General features: G+C 56.3%; 1 protein-coding gene across 1 annotated transcript; it reads right to left on the reverse strand.

The window, feature by feature from the left end:
* Positions 1-2,893: 2,893 nt before the first annotated feature.
* LOC141923881 (uncharacterized) lies at positions 2,894-9,560 on the reverse strand. The gene is made up of 7 exons (XM_074825522.1): positions 9,308-9,560; positions 8,520-8,878; positions 8,313-8,429; positions 7,573-7,769; positions 7,129-7,310; positions 5,663-5,770; positions 2,894-3,353 (listed from the first exon to the last, which is right to left on the reverse strand). The coding sequence occupies exons 1-7, from the start codon at positions 9,339-9,341 to the stop codon at positions 3,028-3,030; spliced, it is 1,323 nt and encodes a 440-aa protein (XP_074681623.1). The 5' UTR covers positions 9,342-9,560; the 3' UTR covers positions 2,894-3,027.
* Between the last annotated feature and the right edge of the window lie 6,844 nt (positions 9,561-16,404).

The following is a 16,404-nucleotide window of genomic DNA, read 5'->3' on the forward strand; positions in this document are numbered from 1 at the left end:
AGGCCAGAGGCAAGTAGAGGCCAGAATAAAGTGGAGGCCAAAATGGGGTGGGAGGATGAAACAGGGTGGGACGCCGGAGGGAAGCAGAGGCCAGAAAAAAGTGGAGGCTAAAATTGGGTGGGAGGCTGAAACGGGGTGGGAGACCGGAGGGAAGTAGAGGCCAGAAAAAAGTGGAGGGCAAAATGGGATGGGAGGATCACAAGGGATGGGAGGCTGGAGAGAAGCAGAGGCCAGGAAAAAAGTGGAGTCTGAAATGCGGTGGGAGGCTGAAACGGGGTGGGAGGCTGGAGGGAAGTAGAGGCCAGAAAAAAGTGGAGGCCATAATGGGCTGGGAGGCTGAAACAGGTTGGGAGGCCAGAGGGAAGTAGAGGCTGGAGAAAAAAGTGGAGGCCGAAATCGGGTGGGAGGCTGAAATGGGGTGGGAGGCCAGAGGGAAGTAGAGGGCAGAAAAAAGTGGAGGACAAAAAGGGGTGGGAGGCTGGAGGGAAGTAGAGGCCAGAATACAGTGGAGGACGAAATGAGGTGGGAGGCTGAAACGGTGTGGGAGGCTGAAATGGGGTGGGATGACGGATGGAAGTAGAGGCCAGAAAAAAGTGGAGGTCAAAATGGGATGGGAGGATCACAAGGGGTGGGAGGCTGGAGAGAAGGAGAGGCCAGGATAAAAGTGGAGTCTGAAATCCGGTGGGAGGCTGAAACAGGGTGGGAGGCTGGAAGGAAGTAGAGGCCAGAGAAAAGTGTAGGCCGAAATGGGGTGGGAGGCAGAAACGGGGCGGGAGGCCGGAGGGAAGTAGAGGGCAGAATAAAGTGGAGGCCAAAATGCGGTGGGAGGATGAAACAGGGTGGGACGCCAGAGGGAAGCAGAGGCCAGAAAAAAGTGGAGGCTAAAATTGGGTGGGAGGCTGAAACGGCGTGGGAGGCCGGAGGGAAATAGGGGCCAGAAAAAACTGGCGGCCAAAACGGGGTGGGAGGCTGAAACGGGGTGGGAGGCCGGAGGGAATTACAGGCCAGAAAAAAGTGCTGGCCGAAATGGGGTGAGAGGCTGAAATGGGGTGGGAGGCCGGAGGGAAGTAGAGGCCACAAGAAAGTGGAGGACAAAAGGGGGTGGGAGGCTGAAACGGTGTGGGAGGCCGGAGGGAAGTAGAGGCCAGAGAAAAGTGGAGGACAAAATGGGGTGGGAGGATCACAAGAGGTAAGAGGCTGTAGGGAAGAAGAGGCCAGAAAAAAGTGGAGGCTAAAATTGGGTGGGAGGCTGAAACGGGGTGGGAGACCGGAGGGAAGTAGAGGGCAAAAAAAAGTGGCGGCCAAAACGGGGTGGGAGGCTGAAATGGGGTGGGAGGCTGGAGGGAAATACAGGCCAGAAAAAGATGGCGGCCAAAACGGGGTGGGAGGCTGAAACGGGGTGGGAGGCCAGAGGGAAGTAGAGGGCAGAAAAAAGTGGAGGTCAAAATGGGATGGGAGGATCACAAGGGGTGGGAGGCTGGAGAGAAGGAGAGGCCAGGAAAAAAGTGGAGTCTGAAATGCGATGGGAAAGCTGAAACGGGGTGGGAGGCCAGAGGGAAGTAGAGGCCAGAAAATAGTGGAGGCCAAAATGGGGTGGGAGGCTGGAGGTAATTAGAGGCCAGAAAAAAGTGGAGGCCGAAACAGTGTGCAAGGACTAGAATGGGTGGGCAAAAAGTCCGGCAAATACCCGAAGACCCGAGCCCTGCTTACAGGGAGGTCACCTGGCACAACGCCGGCCAGGGCACCAAAGGTCCTGGCGACACCCTTGCGCGACCGCAGCCCCGGTGACAGGGAGGTCCCGTTGCCCAGAGTGCCCTTCTCTTGCCTCCACTTGTTGCCCAGACTTCCTCCGCTCCTACCCCCACTCTTACCTTTGCAGGTCCTTTCGCACGTGGTGTTTGTCTCTTCCTTTTTCTCCACCACCAGCTGCTGCAAGGCCAGGACGCCACCATTGGGTCTGAGAGGGACGCCGGCCCCCGGACAGAGCTCGCCACAGCACCACCCGAATCCTGGCTGCCCTCCCACCCGCAACCCCCTATACCCTAACATCCCCCAACCCCCTCCCAGCAAAAAATCTCACAGATCTGCTTTTCTCATCCAGTCGGTGCTCCGGGGCTGCCACGCGTGCAGTCCCAGCCGGCACTGGAGCTGGGCTCAGAGTCAGGCACTCTGGACAAATGGGAGCTGGGCACACAAAGCGGCAGCCAAAGAAGCTGCACCCCTGCTTACAGGGGGCTCGAGCCGCTGCCGGCACTGCAGAGTGCCCTGGCCTGCAGGTCACTGGCCAGCCCCGGACCTACAGGGCAGCCCCGGACTTACAGGGTAGCCCCTGCTGGCTGCCTACAGCAGCCTGCCCAGCCCTGATTACAGGGCAGCCCAGCTTCTCCTGGGGACAGAGGGCTCCACGGCTCGTGGCACTCGCCCCGAGTACAGGGCGGGCACGCTGGCAGGTCGCCAGCAGGACAGGCGGCCACCCAGGCAGAGACCCGGGCCCTGACTACAGGCGGGTCGCACGTTGGCCATGCTACGGCCACGCGGCTTCGCTCTGTCCTTGGAAAGGAGAGGCAAGCCGGGACTCACCCTCCGCTCGCGGGCTCAGAGGGGACCGACCCCCTGTTGCTGCACAGAGCCCTTCTTTCCCTCCTGGGAAGTTTAAGCTAAGTACGCTGCAGTGATTTCAACAGGGGCCTAAACGAGAAGCTCATTCACTCGCTCACTCGCACTGACGCAGACACAGGCAGGCACACACACACAGACACACACAGGGACAAACAAAACTTCCCAGAAGAGAGAGCGAGCTCTGTGCAGCCAGTGTCTGGGGAGCCATCCCTTCCCACAAGCAGGAGAGCAGAGCCCCAGACCTGCCCCCCAGGATGCACGGGAGGCCACAGGGACTCAACGTGCCGCGGGCCTTCACGGCTGGCCAAGGGACAAATGCCGTGACACGCCCCGACTCCAGGGGGTCACGCTGGCCAGGCCGCCAGCAGCCAGAAAGCCGCCGGGGCCAGGGAAACGGCCCTCCCCTGCTTACAGGGTGGGCGTGGGGTCTGGAGAGCCCCATTTCCCTCTCAGCACGGAGACAGCGCCGCTCACTCTCCTGACAGGGCCGCCCTTCTCTCCGGGCAGCCAAACCGTGGGGCAAGGTGGCAAAAGGCCAGAGACCTGAGCCCTGCTTACAGGGAGGTCACCCAGTGCAGTGCCGGCCAGGGCACCAAAGGTGCCAGCAATGGTCTTGTGTGACCGCAGCCCCGGTAGCGGGGAGGCCCCTTTGCCCAGAGCTCCCTTCTCTTGCCCCGCTCCTCCCTTCAGCCCGCCACTCCTCATGATGCCTCGTCTTTCTTCTCCAGGAGCTGCTGCTCAGAAGGAGGGTGCAGTCAGGCAGCAGCTCCCCCACCCGGAGCACAGAGGGAAGCCGGCCCCTGGAGGGAGGTCCCCACAGCACTCCGTGCCCCCCCCCATACCCCCCCCCCCGGCCCCAGCCGAAAAAACCTCACAGATCAGCTTTTCTCACCTAGTTCGTGCTTCAGTGCTTCCTGCAGGGACGACTGTGATGGGCACTCGTCTGCTCCGGGCTCCTGGCTGCATCCAGCGGGGCCTTGGACCCTCCTCAGCCCCTGAGGCGATGGCGCTCCCCCCCCAGGCAGCTCCAGTCCACCCCCACCCTGCCTCGCGGTGACGGCGCTCCCCCCCGCCCGCAGGCGGCGACGGTGCTCCCCTTCCTCTCAGGTGGCCGCTCCGCCCCTCACAGTGCTGCTTTGCCCGGAGCACCCTTCTCTTTCCTCCACTTGTTGCCTAGACTTCCTCCACTCTTCCTGCCACTCTCTCTTGCCTTGCGGGTCCTTCCGCACGCCATGTTTGTCTCTTCTTTCTTCTCCACCACCAGCTGTTGCAAGGGCAGAAGGACGCCGTTGGGTCTGAGAGGGACGCCGGCCCGTGGACAGAGCTCACCACAGCACCACCCAAATCCCGGCCGCGCTGCCCACCCCCCCCACCCCCCCACCCCCCCCCCCCCGAAAAAACCTCACAGATCAGCTTTTCCCACCCAGTTGGTGCTCCAGTGCTTCCCGCAGGGACGACTGCAATGGGCATTCATCTGCTCTGGGCTCCTGGCTGCATCTGGCAGGGCTGGACCCGTCCCCTTCCCCTCAGGCAGCCGCTCCACCCCTCACAGCGACTTTCCCGCCCTTCGCCCTTCCCACAGGCAGATCCCGCCCCCTTCCCCTCAGGCGGCTGCTCTGCCCCTCATCATGACTTTCCCGCCCTTTGCCCTTCCCACAGGCAGGTCCCGCCCCCTTCCCCTCAGGCGGCCACTCCGCCCCTCACAGCAACTTTCCTGCCCTTCCCTCTTCCCACAGGCAGGTCCCGCCCCCTTCCCCTCAGGCAGCCACTCCACCCCTCACAGCGACTTTCCCGCCCTTCGCCCTTCCCACAGGCAGGTCCCGCCCCCTTCCCCTCAGGCAGCCGCTCCGCCCCTCACAGCGACTTTCCCGCCCTTCCCTCTTCCCACAGGCAGGTCCCGCCCCCTTCCCCTCAGGCAGCCACTCCACCCCTCACAGCGACTTTCCCGCCCTTCGCCCTTCCCACAGGCAGATCCCGCCCCCTTCCCCTCAGGCGGCTGCTCTGCCCCTCATCATGACTTTCCCGCCCTTTGCCCTTCCCACAGGCAGGTCCCGCCCCCTTCCCCTCAGGCGGCCACTCCGCCCCTCACAGCAACTTTCCTGCCCTTCCCTCTTCCCACAGGCAGGTCCCGCCCCCTTCCCCTCAGGCAGCCACTCCACCCCTCACAGCGACTTTCCCGCCCTTCGCCCTTCCCACAGGCAGGTCCCGCCCCCTTCCCCTCAGGCAGCCGCTCCGCCCCTCACAGCGACTTTCCCGCCCTTCCCTCTTCCCACAGGCAGGTCCCGCCCCCTTCCCCTCAGGCAGCCACTCCACCCCTCACAGCGACTTTCCCGCCCTTCGCCCTTCCCACAGGCAGATCCCGCCCCCTTCCCCTCAGGCGGCTGCTCTGCCCCTCATCATGACTTTCCCGCCCTTTGCCCTTCCCACAGGCAGGTCCCGCCCCCTTCCCCTCAGGCGGCCACTCCGCCCCTCACAGCAACTTTCCTGCCCTTCCCTCTTCCCACAGGCAGGTCCCGCCCCCTTCCCCTCAGGCAGCCACTCCACCCCTCACAGCGACTTTCCCGCCCTTCGCCCTTCCCACAGGCAGGTCCCGCCCCCTTCCCCTCAGGCGGCTGCTCTGCCCCTCATCATGACTTTCCCGCCCTTTGCCCTTCCCACAGGCAGGTCCCACCCCCTTCCCCTCAGGCGGCCGCTCCGCCCCTCACAGCGACTTTCCCGCCCTTCGCCCTTCCCACAGGCAGGTCCCGCCCCCTTCCCCTCAGGCAGCCGCTCCGCCCCTCACAGCGACTTTCCTGCCCTTCCCTCTTCCCACAGGCAGGTCCCACCCCCTTCCCCTCAGGCGGCCGCTCCGCCCCTCACAGCCACTTTCCCGCCCTTCGCCCTTCCCACAGGCAGGTCCCGCCCCCTTCCCCTCAGGCAGCTGCTCTGCCCCTCATCATGACTTTCCCGCCCTTTGCCCTTCCCACAGGCAGGTCCCGCCCCCTTCCCCTCAGGCAGCCGCTCCGCCCCTCACAGCCACTTTCCCGCCCTCACAATCTATTACCTGGGCTACAGTACTTCATTTCTTGTGGCTCTTCTGAGATGTAAGCAGTATGCGTCAGGCATCTTTTTAGAGCCAAGGCACCTTCACACACACCAATAGCGAGCAAAACTCCGGGAGATGAGAAATTCAGAGCAATGCAGGTTAAGGAGATAAGAGAGAACATTGTTACATAGCCACGACTGTTGCGAGTGCAGTGGAAATCATATGTCAAACAGTGAGCCAAAGTCAGACAAGTAGCATAATGACAGCTGGGAAAAGCCCTGCAAAAGACACCGAGGACGAGATGATTGCTTTATCTCCACAGATCGGTGTATAGCTCGGGGGAATGTGGGTGGAATCACACCTAGCACCAAGAAGCCCAACAAGGAGGAGCGGGGAGGGGTAAGAATTGCACCACCACAATCCACCCCGTGACTAAAGTCAATTTATCTTGTCCATAGACTGGCAGTGTGGTTGCCTCTTGCCTCTATGCCTATAAACAGATGATGCCATAATCCAATTATAATTGAAGGGAATTTTGTGTTTTATTAGCTTCTATTAAAAAAAAAATATTTTAGGGAAGTATACACACAGGGATACTTTTGTAACTGAGTGATCTGTTTAACCATCCTCCAAACCTTAATATACAATACTATTAGAAGTACTAAACATATTAAAGTTGGAATTAGGAAAATCAGACCGAGTGAAACATGGAATTAAACAGTCCTGTTGTTGTTGGTGACCATCCAAATAAGCTTTCCCACCATCGATGTTCTTCAAGGAAAGAAAAGAAAACTGTTTTGGGGGGGGGCGGGGGGGGGGGGGGAAGACTTATTTACTTGTAGAAAACTGCTTAGCAACTTATTTCCTTACTTCTAGCAAGTTATAGTACTACTTATAGTATTTTTTAATATTGCTAACAATCCTGCTTGCCCGGACTGTTCTGTGGAATTTTACCAAGGACTGCTGTGTTCATCAAAACAAAGCAGTTTACTGTCAAAATCTACCAAGAACTGCAGTGTTCAGCAAAACATCATGGCTTTGTCCTTGAGGATCAGGTGTGCTCTAACTAGTTCGGCCTCAGTAATGAGTAAAGATAGCCATATACGGATGGCAGAAGTTTCATTGCTTCCTTTAAATAAGATAGCATGAGTAAACCAGCTGAAAAACATTTCTGTTGTTCAAGAAATTGGCTAAGAGAATCTGTGCATGCTCCGGGGAAAACACAAGGTGAGAAAGACTACGAGCCTTCCTCCCAAAGACCCCGAAGACGCCCCCCAGGAGGCAATGCGCAGGTGCAAAGATAACACAAACTGCTGGCACCAGCCTCTAGAACTAACCCAGCCTTACTCATGCATATGCATGTTTGTGTTATGTAATCCAGTGAATATGTATATCCACACTCTGTAAGTTTTTGGTAAAATGTGCTGGTGGTGTGCAAGCTTTGTGGAGAAATCCCCTTGCACCCCGGCTGGAGTAAAACATACCTGCTTTATAACTCCATTTCGAGTTGTAGAGTCTTTTTCCGCGAATCAAAGGCCACTGCAGATCCATTGCAAGCAGCAGCGAAAACGACAGTACAGCGAGGCCTGTGCTGGTCATTATCAGCATCCCGTGGTGCTGACGGCTGCAGTCTCTGTTGTGGCATAACTTCGTCAGCCAGAGCTTTCTGGGGGGAGGCAGAGTAAAGTCCACGACCCCCACGGCTCCCGCAATGCCGACACAGCAGCTGAGGTACTGGCACCCACGGGCACACCGCCCCCCAGCCCGGGGCAGTCCCTTGCCAGCTCTAACCCGCCGCTTTCCTGCCTCCCTCCACCCTGCAAGGGCATTTCAGACACCTTCTCAGACTGTCCCTTCAAACCACCCAACCACGCAACCCACTGAGCACGACCACTGAGCCCTAAAAGCCCTGACCACTGCAAAATTACCTTCTCCTCTTCTTCAGGAGCGCTGCGGCCGGAGTAAAGCAGCAGGCGCTCGGGATGGCCTTGAAGCCTGGGGCAACTTTCTCACGCCTGTGGTAGCTCACAGCCCTGGATGTGACAGTTGTGACTCCCGAACTGCAGAACGGTTTGAGGTGGGAAGGGAACTCTTGCAGGTCATCTGGTCCAACCATGCCCTGGAACTAAAAAGTAGCCACAGCGAACAAAAGAGGGGACGATTTAAAAAGACAGAGAGGGCATTAAGGAAAGAGAAGAACTCATTAAAAAGACACTGAAGGGAAAAAGAACATTTTAAAAGCAACAGGCATTGGTGAAATAAAGGAAAAAATGATCACACATGGACACCGAACTAGAACAGAGGTAGAAAAAAGAAAATTTAAAAAGTGACGGCCCTAAGGAAACACAAAATAGCGACAGCAAACTAAAAGACGTAGAATGAAAATTTAAAAAGTGATGGCACTAAGCGCAGAGACAGAAGATGAAAAAAAGGAGGGAGAGGCAGGACAAAAGCGCAGAGAGAAATGAGAAAAGGGAGCAGTAGGACAAGAGAGAGAAAGTGAGAAAGGAAGGACGGAGGAGCAGGACAGAAGAATAAAGGAGAGGTATAGGAAAGGGGGGGGGGCAGAAATAACAGCAGCATGGAAAAGAGAGAGGTACAGGAGAGGGGCAGGAAGGGACCGGGACGCACAAGACGGGTGACAGGGCCCCGAAGGCCCAGGACTCACCGCAGCTCTCGCTCTCGGCACTGCCGGGAGAATTTGACGGGTCAGATGCTTCTTTCTCCTTCCTTCCTCCTGCCCCTCTTCTTCTTCTGAAAATCCAGTCGCCTGGCTGTCCTCCCCCTCAAAGAATACGCGGGTGTCTCTCACCTCTTACAAGACCAGGCTTCCGACACACGCAGCCTCACTTGCTTGCGCACTACGCGGCCGTACTGCGCTTGGGGTGACGCACGCAGACCCTGGGTGCACGCTGGCAGCCTGGCCTGCTGCGGACTGTGAAGAGGGCTCCTTCCTCACCCAGAGAGGCAGGCTCTCTCTTCCTGCACTGGGAGGCGGGTGCTGCCCACATAGCCTTGATTTTCTCCTTCTTTCCCTTTCTCTGGCCTCTCCAGCTTCAGCTGCGGCAGCTCCTGGCCACGGTCCACAGCCGGGAAGGGCTCCGCCTGTCCCTTTTTGCCCCCGTGCTGTGAGAAGCACAAGGCCAGGCAGAGACACCCCACACAAGCCCGAGGTGGGTGCAGTGAACAGCATCCCCAGGACAGGAACAGACCAGCGCGGCCTCAGCACGGTCTCTGGAAGAGGGGAAGAAGCAGCACTGACCATTACTACCTTAGATCGCCCCTGGCCAGAGCCCCACCTTCCACAGAGGCTTCTGCAGATGCACCGAGGACCAGCCTGCTGCCCTCACCACAGGGCTTGGCGGTGGCCTGGGGCTACGGGACAGGCTTCAGGGCAGGTGCTGGAGCTCGAGGCAGCTGCACTGGGTGAGCGGGGCCAGAGCCGGCTCAGGGGGAGCTCTGGCGAGTTGCGGAGGCGCCCGGCAACTGCCCCTCTTCCCCTCTACCAGCTCTCGGGGAACTGCCCGGGGCTGCCCCGGCCCGCCTCACCTCCAGCGGAACGGGACCCTGCCGCAGCGGCGGAGTGAAGCTTCCCGTCCCGCCCCCGCCAGGCGGCCGGCGGGCAGCAGACACCCCCGCCCCACCACTCCCCTCGGCCCTCACCCGCCGCCAGCAATCTCGCCCCTCCAGCCGCCATATTGCAGCGGCAGCACCGGGGCGCCACTGCGCATGCGCACTGCTGGCGCACGGGCACACCGGTCCTCGGGGAGCCCCGGGCAGCCCGCGGGAAACCGCACGAACCCGCCACAAAACCGCCCCTCGCGCTGCGCCGCGGGGCCGCGCCGGTAGCGAGGACTGTGCCGTGCCGCGCGCGCCCGGCAGCGACGCAGCTGCCGGGCAGCAGAGTGCGCGAAAACTACAGCTCCCGCCATGCCCCGGGGAGACAACATGGCCGACCGGAAGACCCGATCACGTGACTACAGCACCCCACACACACCCCGCCACAGGCGGCCGTCCCGCCTTTCTGACCCTACGGGGACACCGTCCTTCCCACCCCCCACCCCCCCACCCCCCCCATCGCCCACGCACCCGGAAGCCCGGCCGAGCGCGGCCCCCGCGCGGCTCCGGGAAGCGCCGCTGCCGCCCGGCCCCGACCCGGAGCGGCTTCTGCCGCCGGTCCCGCCGCACCGCGCGGCCCCTCCCGTCGCGGCTTTCCCCGGCAGCCGCCAGACGACCGACCGCGCGCCCCGCTCACCTTCTCTCTGCTGCTCCCTCTGCTCGCACCAGCTCCTCCTCCAGCACCGTCCCGGACAGAGAGGGGCCGCTGCCCGCAGCCTCACTGCCCGCCCCGGGGGCTCCTCCAGCCCGGCCCACGCTCCCCCCGTCCCCCCCCCCCCCGGTAACTATAGCGACCAGCACCGGGATTAACCGCGGCCGCTGGCAAGTGCAAAGCGCTTGGTAGCAATTCCCCCCCGAGAGGCTTACCCTGTTGTAAACAACGCAAGGCTCACACCGTTCTTTTCTAGGTTTTTTGTCTCCAAAGCGCCATACGCTGAATTAAGCAACAAGTTCCAATCATCAAGAACTGACGCTCAATACCATCTAACGGAAGCGCTCATAAACTTCCAAAGACTTCAATCTCCAACTCTGATGTCCATCCTTAGCACAGGTTAAATTCTCTGTACAAACAGGTTAATACGGCTATTCTCCCCACACTTGTAAGGATACAAACCAGAGATATTCCTTGTGTACAACCTAGATGAACCAATGTTTCAGCAGCATTGCAGGTGCGATTCGTTAACTGCATCTTAAAGTGAATTTCCAAGGTCCCTTAGGTACAGACGCCCCAGCCCAGGAGGTGTTTCCTTTACCCTCGTGTCATGGACCCAGGGTTCCGCTCGTCCCAGCTTCACAGCAGCGCTCGCGGTTAGCAACACTCGATAGGGTCCCTTCCGCTGTTCATCAAGGGGATCGTCCTTCCACGTCCGTAGGCAGACCTGATCTCTGGCACAGAGTGTGCCGGGAAATCAAGCGGTACAGGTGCTCTTAAAAGGACACATTTGTGGATGGACCTCAATAACGTATTCCGTTCATACCTTTTCCCCTACGAGATGCAAGCGTTGGGGCCTCCCTGTCAGACTGACGTTAGAAGGTTTGCCGTATAGACTTTCACATGGGCTTATCCTTCCTCTAGTTCTAGGAGTCACTCTAATCCTCAGCAGGGCAAGTGGCAAAGCTTCAACCCATTTTCCTTGGACTTCCTGGCATAATTTAGCAATTTGTCAGTTTCGTGTTTGATTCATTCTTTCTACCTGTCCACTGGATTGGGGCCCCCAGGGGGTGTGTCGGTTCCACCCCATCCCTAGTATTTTGCTCATATTCTTGACAACCTCAGCTATAAAATGTGGACCTCTGTCAGAGGACATTCGTAAAGGAACCCCAAACCTTGGAATAATTTCTTTTAGTAAATGCTTTGTTACCTTGCTGGTTTGACATGGGAAAGCTTCAGGCCAACCAGAGAAGGCATCCACCAGTACCAATAAACATCAGTACTGGTTACACCTTGGCAATTCTGAAAAATCTATTTGCCAATACTCACCAGGAGTTATGCCTTTTCTTACCTCTCCCGGAGGGCGTCGGGCTTGTATCTTTGGATCGTTCCTAAAACAAATTTCACAGGGGTTACTCACACTTTTGGCAGTGAGCAACATTTTGACCCCGACTGCATAACGTCTTCCTGATCCGACCGCTGCTTCTGCTCCCACATGCGTTTCTTCACGGGTTTTAGTCGTTAACCTTTTCATGTTTTCAGGAGTCACTACGCATTGCCCGTGTGGGGTAATCTACCTCCCTCCACCGTGCTTTTGTGCTTTAGTAACTCAGCCAATTTATTTTCTTTCTCTTTAGACCTCGGGGATTCTACTTGCATTTCCCTTGATGGAATTAGAACACAAGGAGCACTGAGCGTCACTGGTTTTGCAGCTTCATCTGCCCTCCGATTTCCTTGGATTACATCCGCATTTCCTCTCTGATGTGCTTTACAATGTATCACGGTGACTCCGGCTTCTGTACTGCTTCCAGCAAGTTTAAAATCTCTGCTCTGTGCTTTATAGGTGTGCCACTGGCAGATCAAAGTCCTCATTCTTTCCAAATAGCGCCATGGGCATGAACAACCCCAAAAGCATATTTAGAGTCTGTATAGATACTGACTCTTTTTCCTTTGGCTAATTCCAAAGGCCTGGTTGAGGCAATTATTTCAGCCTTTTGTGCAGAGGTATTTGGAGGCAATGCTTTAGCTTCCCAATCCTCAGTTAGTGTCACCACAGCACAACCAGCCTTTCTTATTCCTTTCAAAACGCAACTGCTTCCGTCAGTATATACAGTTCCTCAGCTGGAGTTTGGAGGGGAGCATCTCTCGGGTCTGGTCTGCTGGCATATGCCTGTTCAATCACTTGTAAACAATCAAGGTTAGAGTCATTTTTCTTCTCTGTCGGCATTAAAGATGCAGGATTTAGTACCGTACTTTTTTCTAAGGTGATGTCGTCTTGCTCCAATAACAGGGCTTGATACCGTAACAAACGACTCGGCGCAAGCCAGTAACGTCCTTTGTGTTCCAGTGCAGTAAGTACAGCATGAGGGACGTGCATTGTTATCTTCTGCACCATAGTTAATTTTCTGGCTTCTTGCATAATGAGAACAGCAGCTGGACTGCCCACAGACAGCCCGGCCATCCTGAACTCACCTGATCTAATCAGCTCCACATACAACACACCCTGGCAAGGCCGGAGCAATTTCAACTCCTCAAATCACCAGCAAGGCCAATCGATACGATCCCGAGCACATTCTGCCCATAAAAGCAAACGCTCTTGGTGGTGTTGGAATGTCTCATCCCGTCCTTACAGCAGGGCTGCAGGGAGGGAACCCTGTGAGGCTGCAGGACGAGGTCGTACCGTCATCACAACCTACAGCGGACGGATCCGCCGCGACAGCCGCAGCCCTTGCGCTGCTGCTGCTGCACATCCTGCTTGCTGGGTCAATAAAATCAGAAGTGAAGTGTAAAACTTTAAAGAGTAAAACAAACAATAAAGCTCAGTCCTTCACTCTTTATTGTAAAGGTGGGCATACGCTTATAGAAGTGTTTTTATTAGATGTGTAAGTATTTGATTTTCCTTTTGCATTCCCTGAACTCGCCCAGCTGTGAGCTGATACCATTAGACTGTCTATCTCCAAAATACACCCGTACAACTTGATGAGGGGGGGGGGAGTTTGGTGTGTTCCATAATTAGCAGGGATGTCGGGCCAGCTGCACCACCCAAGAGTACTACTGCCAAATACATCATCTCTGAAGATCCACTCTGATGGAGAGTTCATAAAATGAAACTTCCTTGAGAAAGGTTTCCATTTTGTAAAGTCTCTTTATAACTGAAGTCAAGATTAGACACTGTAGGGCAGCGGTCCCTCATCCCTCAACTCAGCTTTCAGAGGGCTGGGGGTCTGAATCCATCCTCAACAAAAACCACATCAGCTAACCGGGACATTCCTGCAGCTGCCAAGTTCCTCTTCATCATCTGCAAAAAAAAAATAGTGCCAGCAGTCAGAATCACATCAGCTGACACACCTCTGCCACAACACCCTCCACCTCAACAGCCACGGGGCTTTCCGCTCAGCTGCTCTGCACAGAGTCCAGTGTTGGACGCTGCGGCCAGCGTGGCCCGTGGCACCTACGATACCAAAAGACACAGAGCTACCACTGTGCTTGCGAGAAATCACCAGCACCGTGCTCCTGCTCTCTAACACCCAGCTCACCTCAAACGCTCGTCCGATTCCAAAGGCAGCGTGCCCAGCTCCTGCAAAACCAAAGAGAAATGCTTCATCGAGCTGCCACGTGATTCTTTGCACTGAAACCCTGACCCAGCCGACAACTGCCTCGCTGTCCTGGACTGCTCAGCGGCACGCGGCTTCGCCCCTCCCAGCCTACATGTGGCACCTGCATAAACCAAAGCGAGAGGCACAAGCTGAACCTGCAGCCTGCCCACACCGACTGCCATCTCCTGCCCCGTTACCTTGGCCACTCACCCACCCTGCCTCTGACATTTACCGGTCGCCACGTCGAGGCCTGGGTACCACCTGTAAGACACAGACAACAGGAGATGCTTCTAGCTTCACCAACAGTACGACACATGAAAAATAACTGAAAAATAACTCAGCCGACTCATCTCACCTTGCCCGAGTCACCTCCGGTGCCGATATCCTGCTTTGCACCTTCAAAACAAAAAAACCCCCAAACCGATAAGCCAGTCATGTAGCAACCAGTCACGTCTTCTCCTCCGACACCACACGCTGACCCACCTTCTTACAGTGCCCTGCTCGCTGCCTCTGTCACTCTTCGGTGCATATATTGTCCCTCTGGATCTGAAAAAAACTTTTAAGCAAGTCACCTGGATGTTGAGTGACAGCTTAACAATTCCAGAGTTCTTGACTCCATGTAGGAACACTGTCTAGGGTCTCATTACAGCCTGCCATTAAAAAAAAAACATAAAAATAAAACAGCATTAAGCCCTACACACAAGGAGCCTTAAAACCTTTGAGATTCCATCTGTTCAACTACCACTCCCGCAGCCTCTCCCAGATAGCTCCTGTCATCCTCGTGACATCCTTGCCTGCTGCTGAGGGCTGCTTGCTGCGAGGGGGCTGTACGGGCTGTACCTAAACAGTCCAGGCAAATCAACATTAACTACAGACTCTTAGTGCTATTCTTCCCCTGACCGACATCGCTGTGCCCCCAGGCAGGGCAGTTCCAACCCACATACGTGTGCAGGCTGACACGCCAGAGAGTAAGAGAAGAGTGCTCTGAACAGCGCCAAAAACCAAAATCCAAAGGGAGCTGAAGTGCCACAAGAGCGCGGTGGAGTACGCAAAAGGACTCGGAAGACACTGTTATACAGAGTAGAGGAGTTAGGAGGAAGCACGGTAAGAAAAGAAGCCTTGCAGACACAGCGAGGGCCCTGGAGTCTCAGGAGGGCATCTGGGCAAACTACAGATGACTGAGAGAACAACCAAACGGAGACAGCCTCGATGAAAGAGAGAAAGAAAAAGGAGCGCTGCACAGCAAAGAAAGGAGGGAGGCTCTGACAGAACGAGAGAGAGAGAAAAGGAGATCGAGTGCCTCAAGGGGCTGCGGAGATCGAGGGAGGTCTCAGCAGGCACTGCGACTGTGAGGAGAGGGATCGTGGGGGCGGGGCTGATGGATAAACGAAGGCTGAGGGACAACCAGGAGGAACTCGGGTGATCACCTGAGCAGAGTACAGATGGTCTTGGGTGGCTGGGAACTAAACATGGGAATCCTGGCTAGCACAGAGGAACAAATGAGTTCGTGTGCGGCTCAAAGACGGCCCCACCTAAAGTGCTACAGGATGGAACCGGACCACAAGGAAGGTCTTGGGAGGCATCGTGACTGGGAGGAGAACTGTCCCGAGGGAGCCAGAGAGACAGAAAAAGGACTGGGGACATGACGATTAAATCCCAAGGGGATCTGAACCAAGTAAACACGTCATCAGAGGGCCAGGGAACGAACAGAGGCACGGCTAGAGGGAAGAGAGGACAGACTGACTGGGCTGGGTCACAGATAGCAGGAACACTCGGGAAGCCCTCTGAGGGAATGAGATGGCTGCGAGGTCTGCTACAAAGCTAGAAGTCTGCTACGGGCATCCTTGAAGGCATCGATAGGCATCATGACACCCTTAGAGAGGTCCTGATTGGGCCAAAGACGCCAAAGAAGGCTCAGGGACATGAGAAAGGAAGTCTGGAGGGGATTTGAACAGTACAGATGTCGTCGGGAGGCGGGGACCAAATGGAGACACCCTAGATGGCACAGAGAATGATTAAGAGTGCTCTGAGGTACAAACACACCTGAGGATGGGTTTCTGAGGGCACGAGAGAGAATCCAAGCCCGCTACAGAGCTAAAACAGGGCTGTGGTACACAAAGAAGGTCTGAGGAGGCATCCTAGGTGGCATAAAGAAGAAAAAGAATGCTCTTTTTTGGGAACAGAGATCTTAGGAGAGGTGCTATTGCGACAAAACAAGTCCAAAGGAGACTTACAGGGCTAAAAGTGTGCTGCAGGGATCATCCAAGACCTCGGGAGGCATCGTGACAGCAGCAGAGGAGGACACCCAAAAGAATGCTCAAGGACATGATGAAGAAGTTCGGAGGGGATTTGAAGAAACTGCAGGTGTCCTCAGGGGACCAGGTAGGTATCCTAGCTAGCACAGAGGACAACGTGAGCGTTCTGCAGATGAAAGGTGGCATCAGGAAAGGGTCTCAGGGAGGAAGGAGGGTGCAGAGTGCACCACGGTGCCAAAAGAGGGCTGCGGGGCACGAGGTTGGCCTCAGTAGGCGTGGTGACAGCAAGAGCAGGGTGCTGAGACTGAAAGAGAGACAGAAGGCGGCTCTGGGACACGGTGCAAAAGTCAAGGCGTTCCAGCAATGTACAGATGTCCCCAGGGGATGAGCGACTGAATGGAGACATCCAAGACAGCAGTGAAGACTGTGAGAGAGCTCAGGGGCACAGAGAAAGCCTGAGGAAGGGTTCTGTCTGAGTAAGAGAGACACCGAACCCCCAGCTGGGCTTCTTTTTAAACACAATTTTAAAAAAACATTTACTATCTCAACATTAAATACAACCTGAAATGAAAAAACCTTCACACGCACAAGGTTAGACACATTCAGAAACTGACGCTCATTCAACAGCCACTCGATCCA

The sequence above is a fragment of the Strix aluco genome, chromosome 5, assembly GCF_031877795.1.
Source record: "Strix aluco isolate bStrAlu1 chromosome 5, bStrAlu1.hap1, whole genome shotgun sequence".
Classification (NCBI taxonomy): Eukaryota; Metazoa; Chordata; class Aves; order Strigiformes; family Strigidae; genus Strix; species Strix aluco.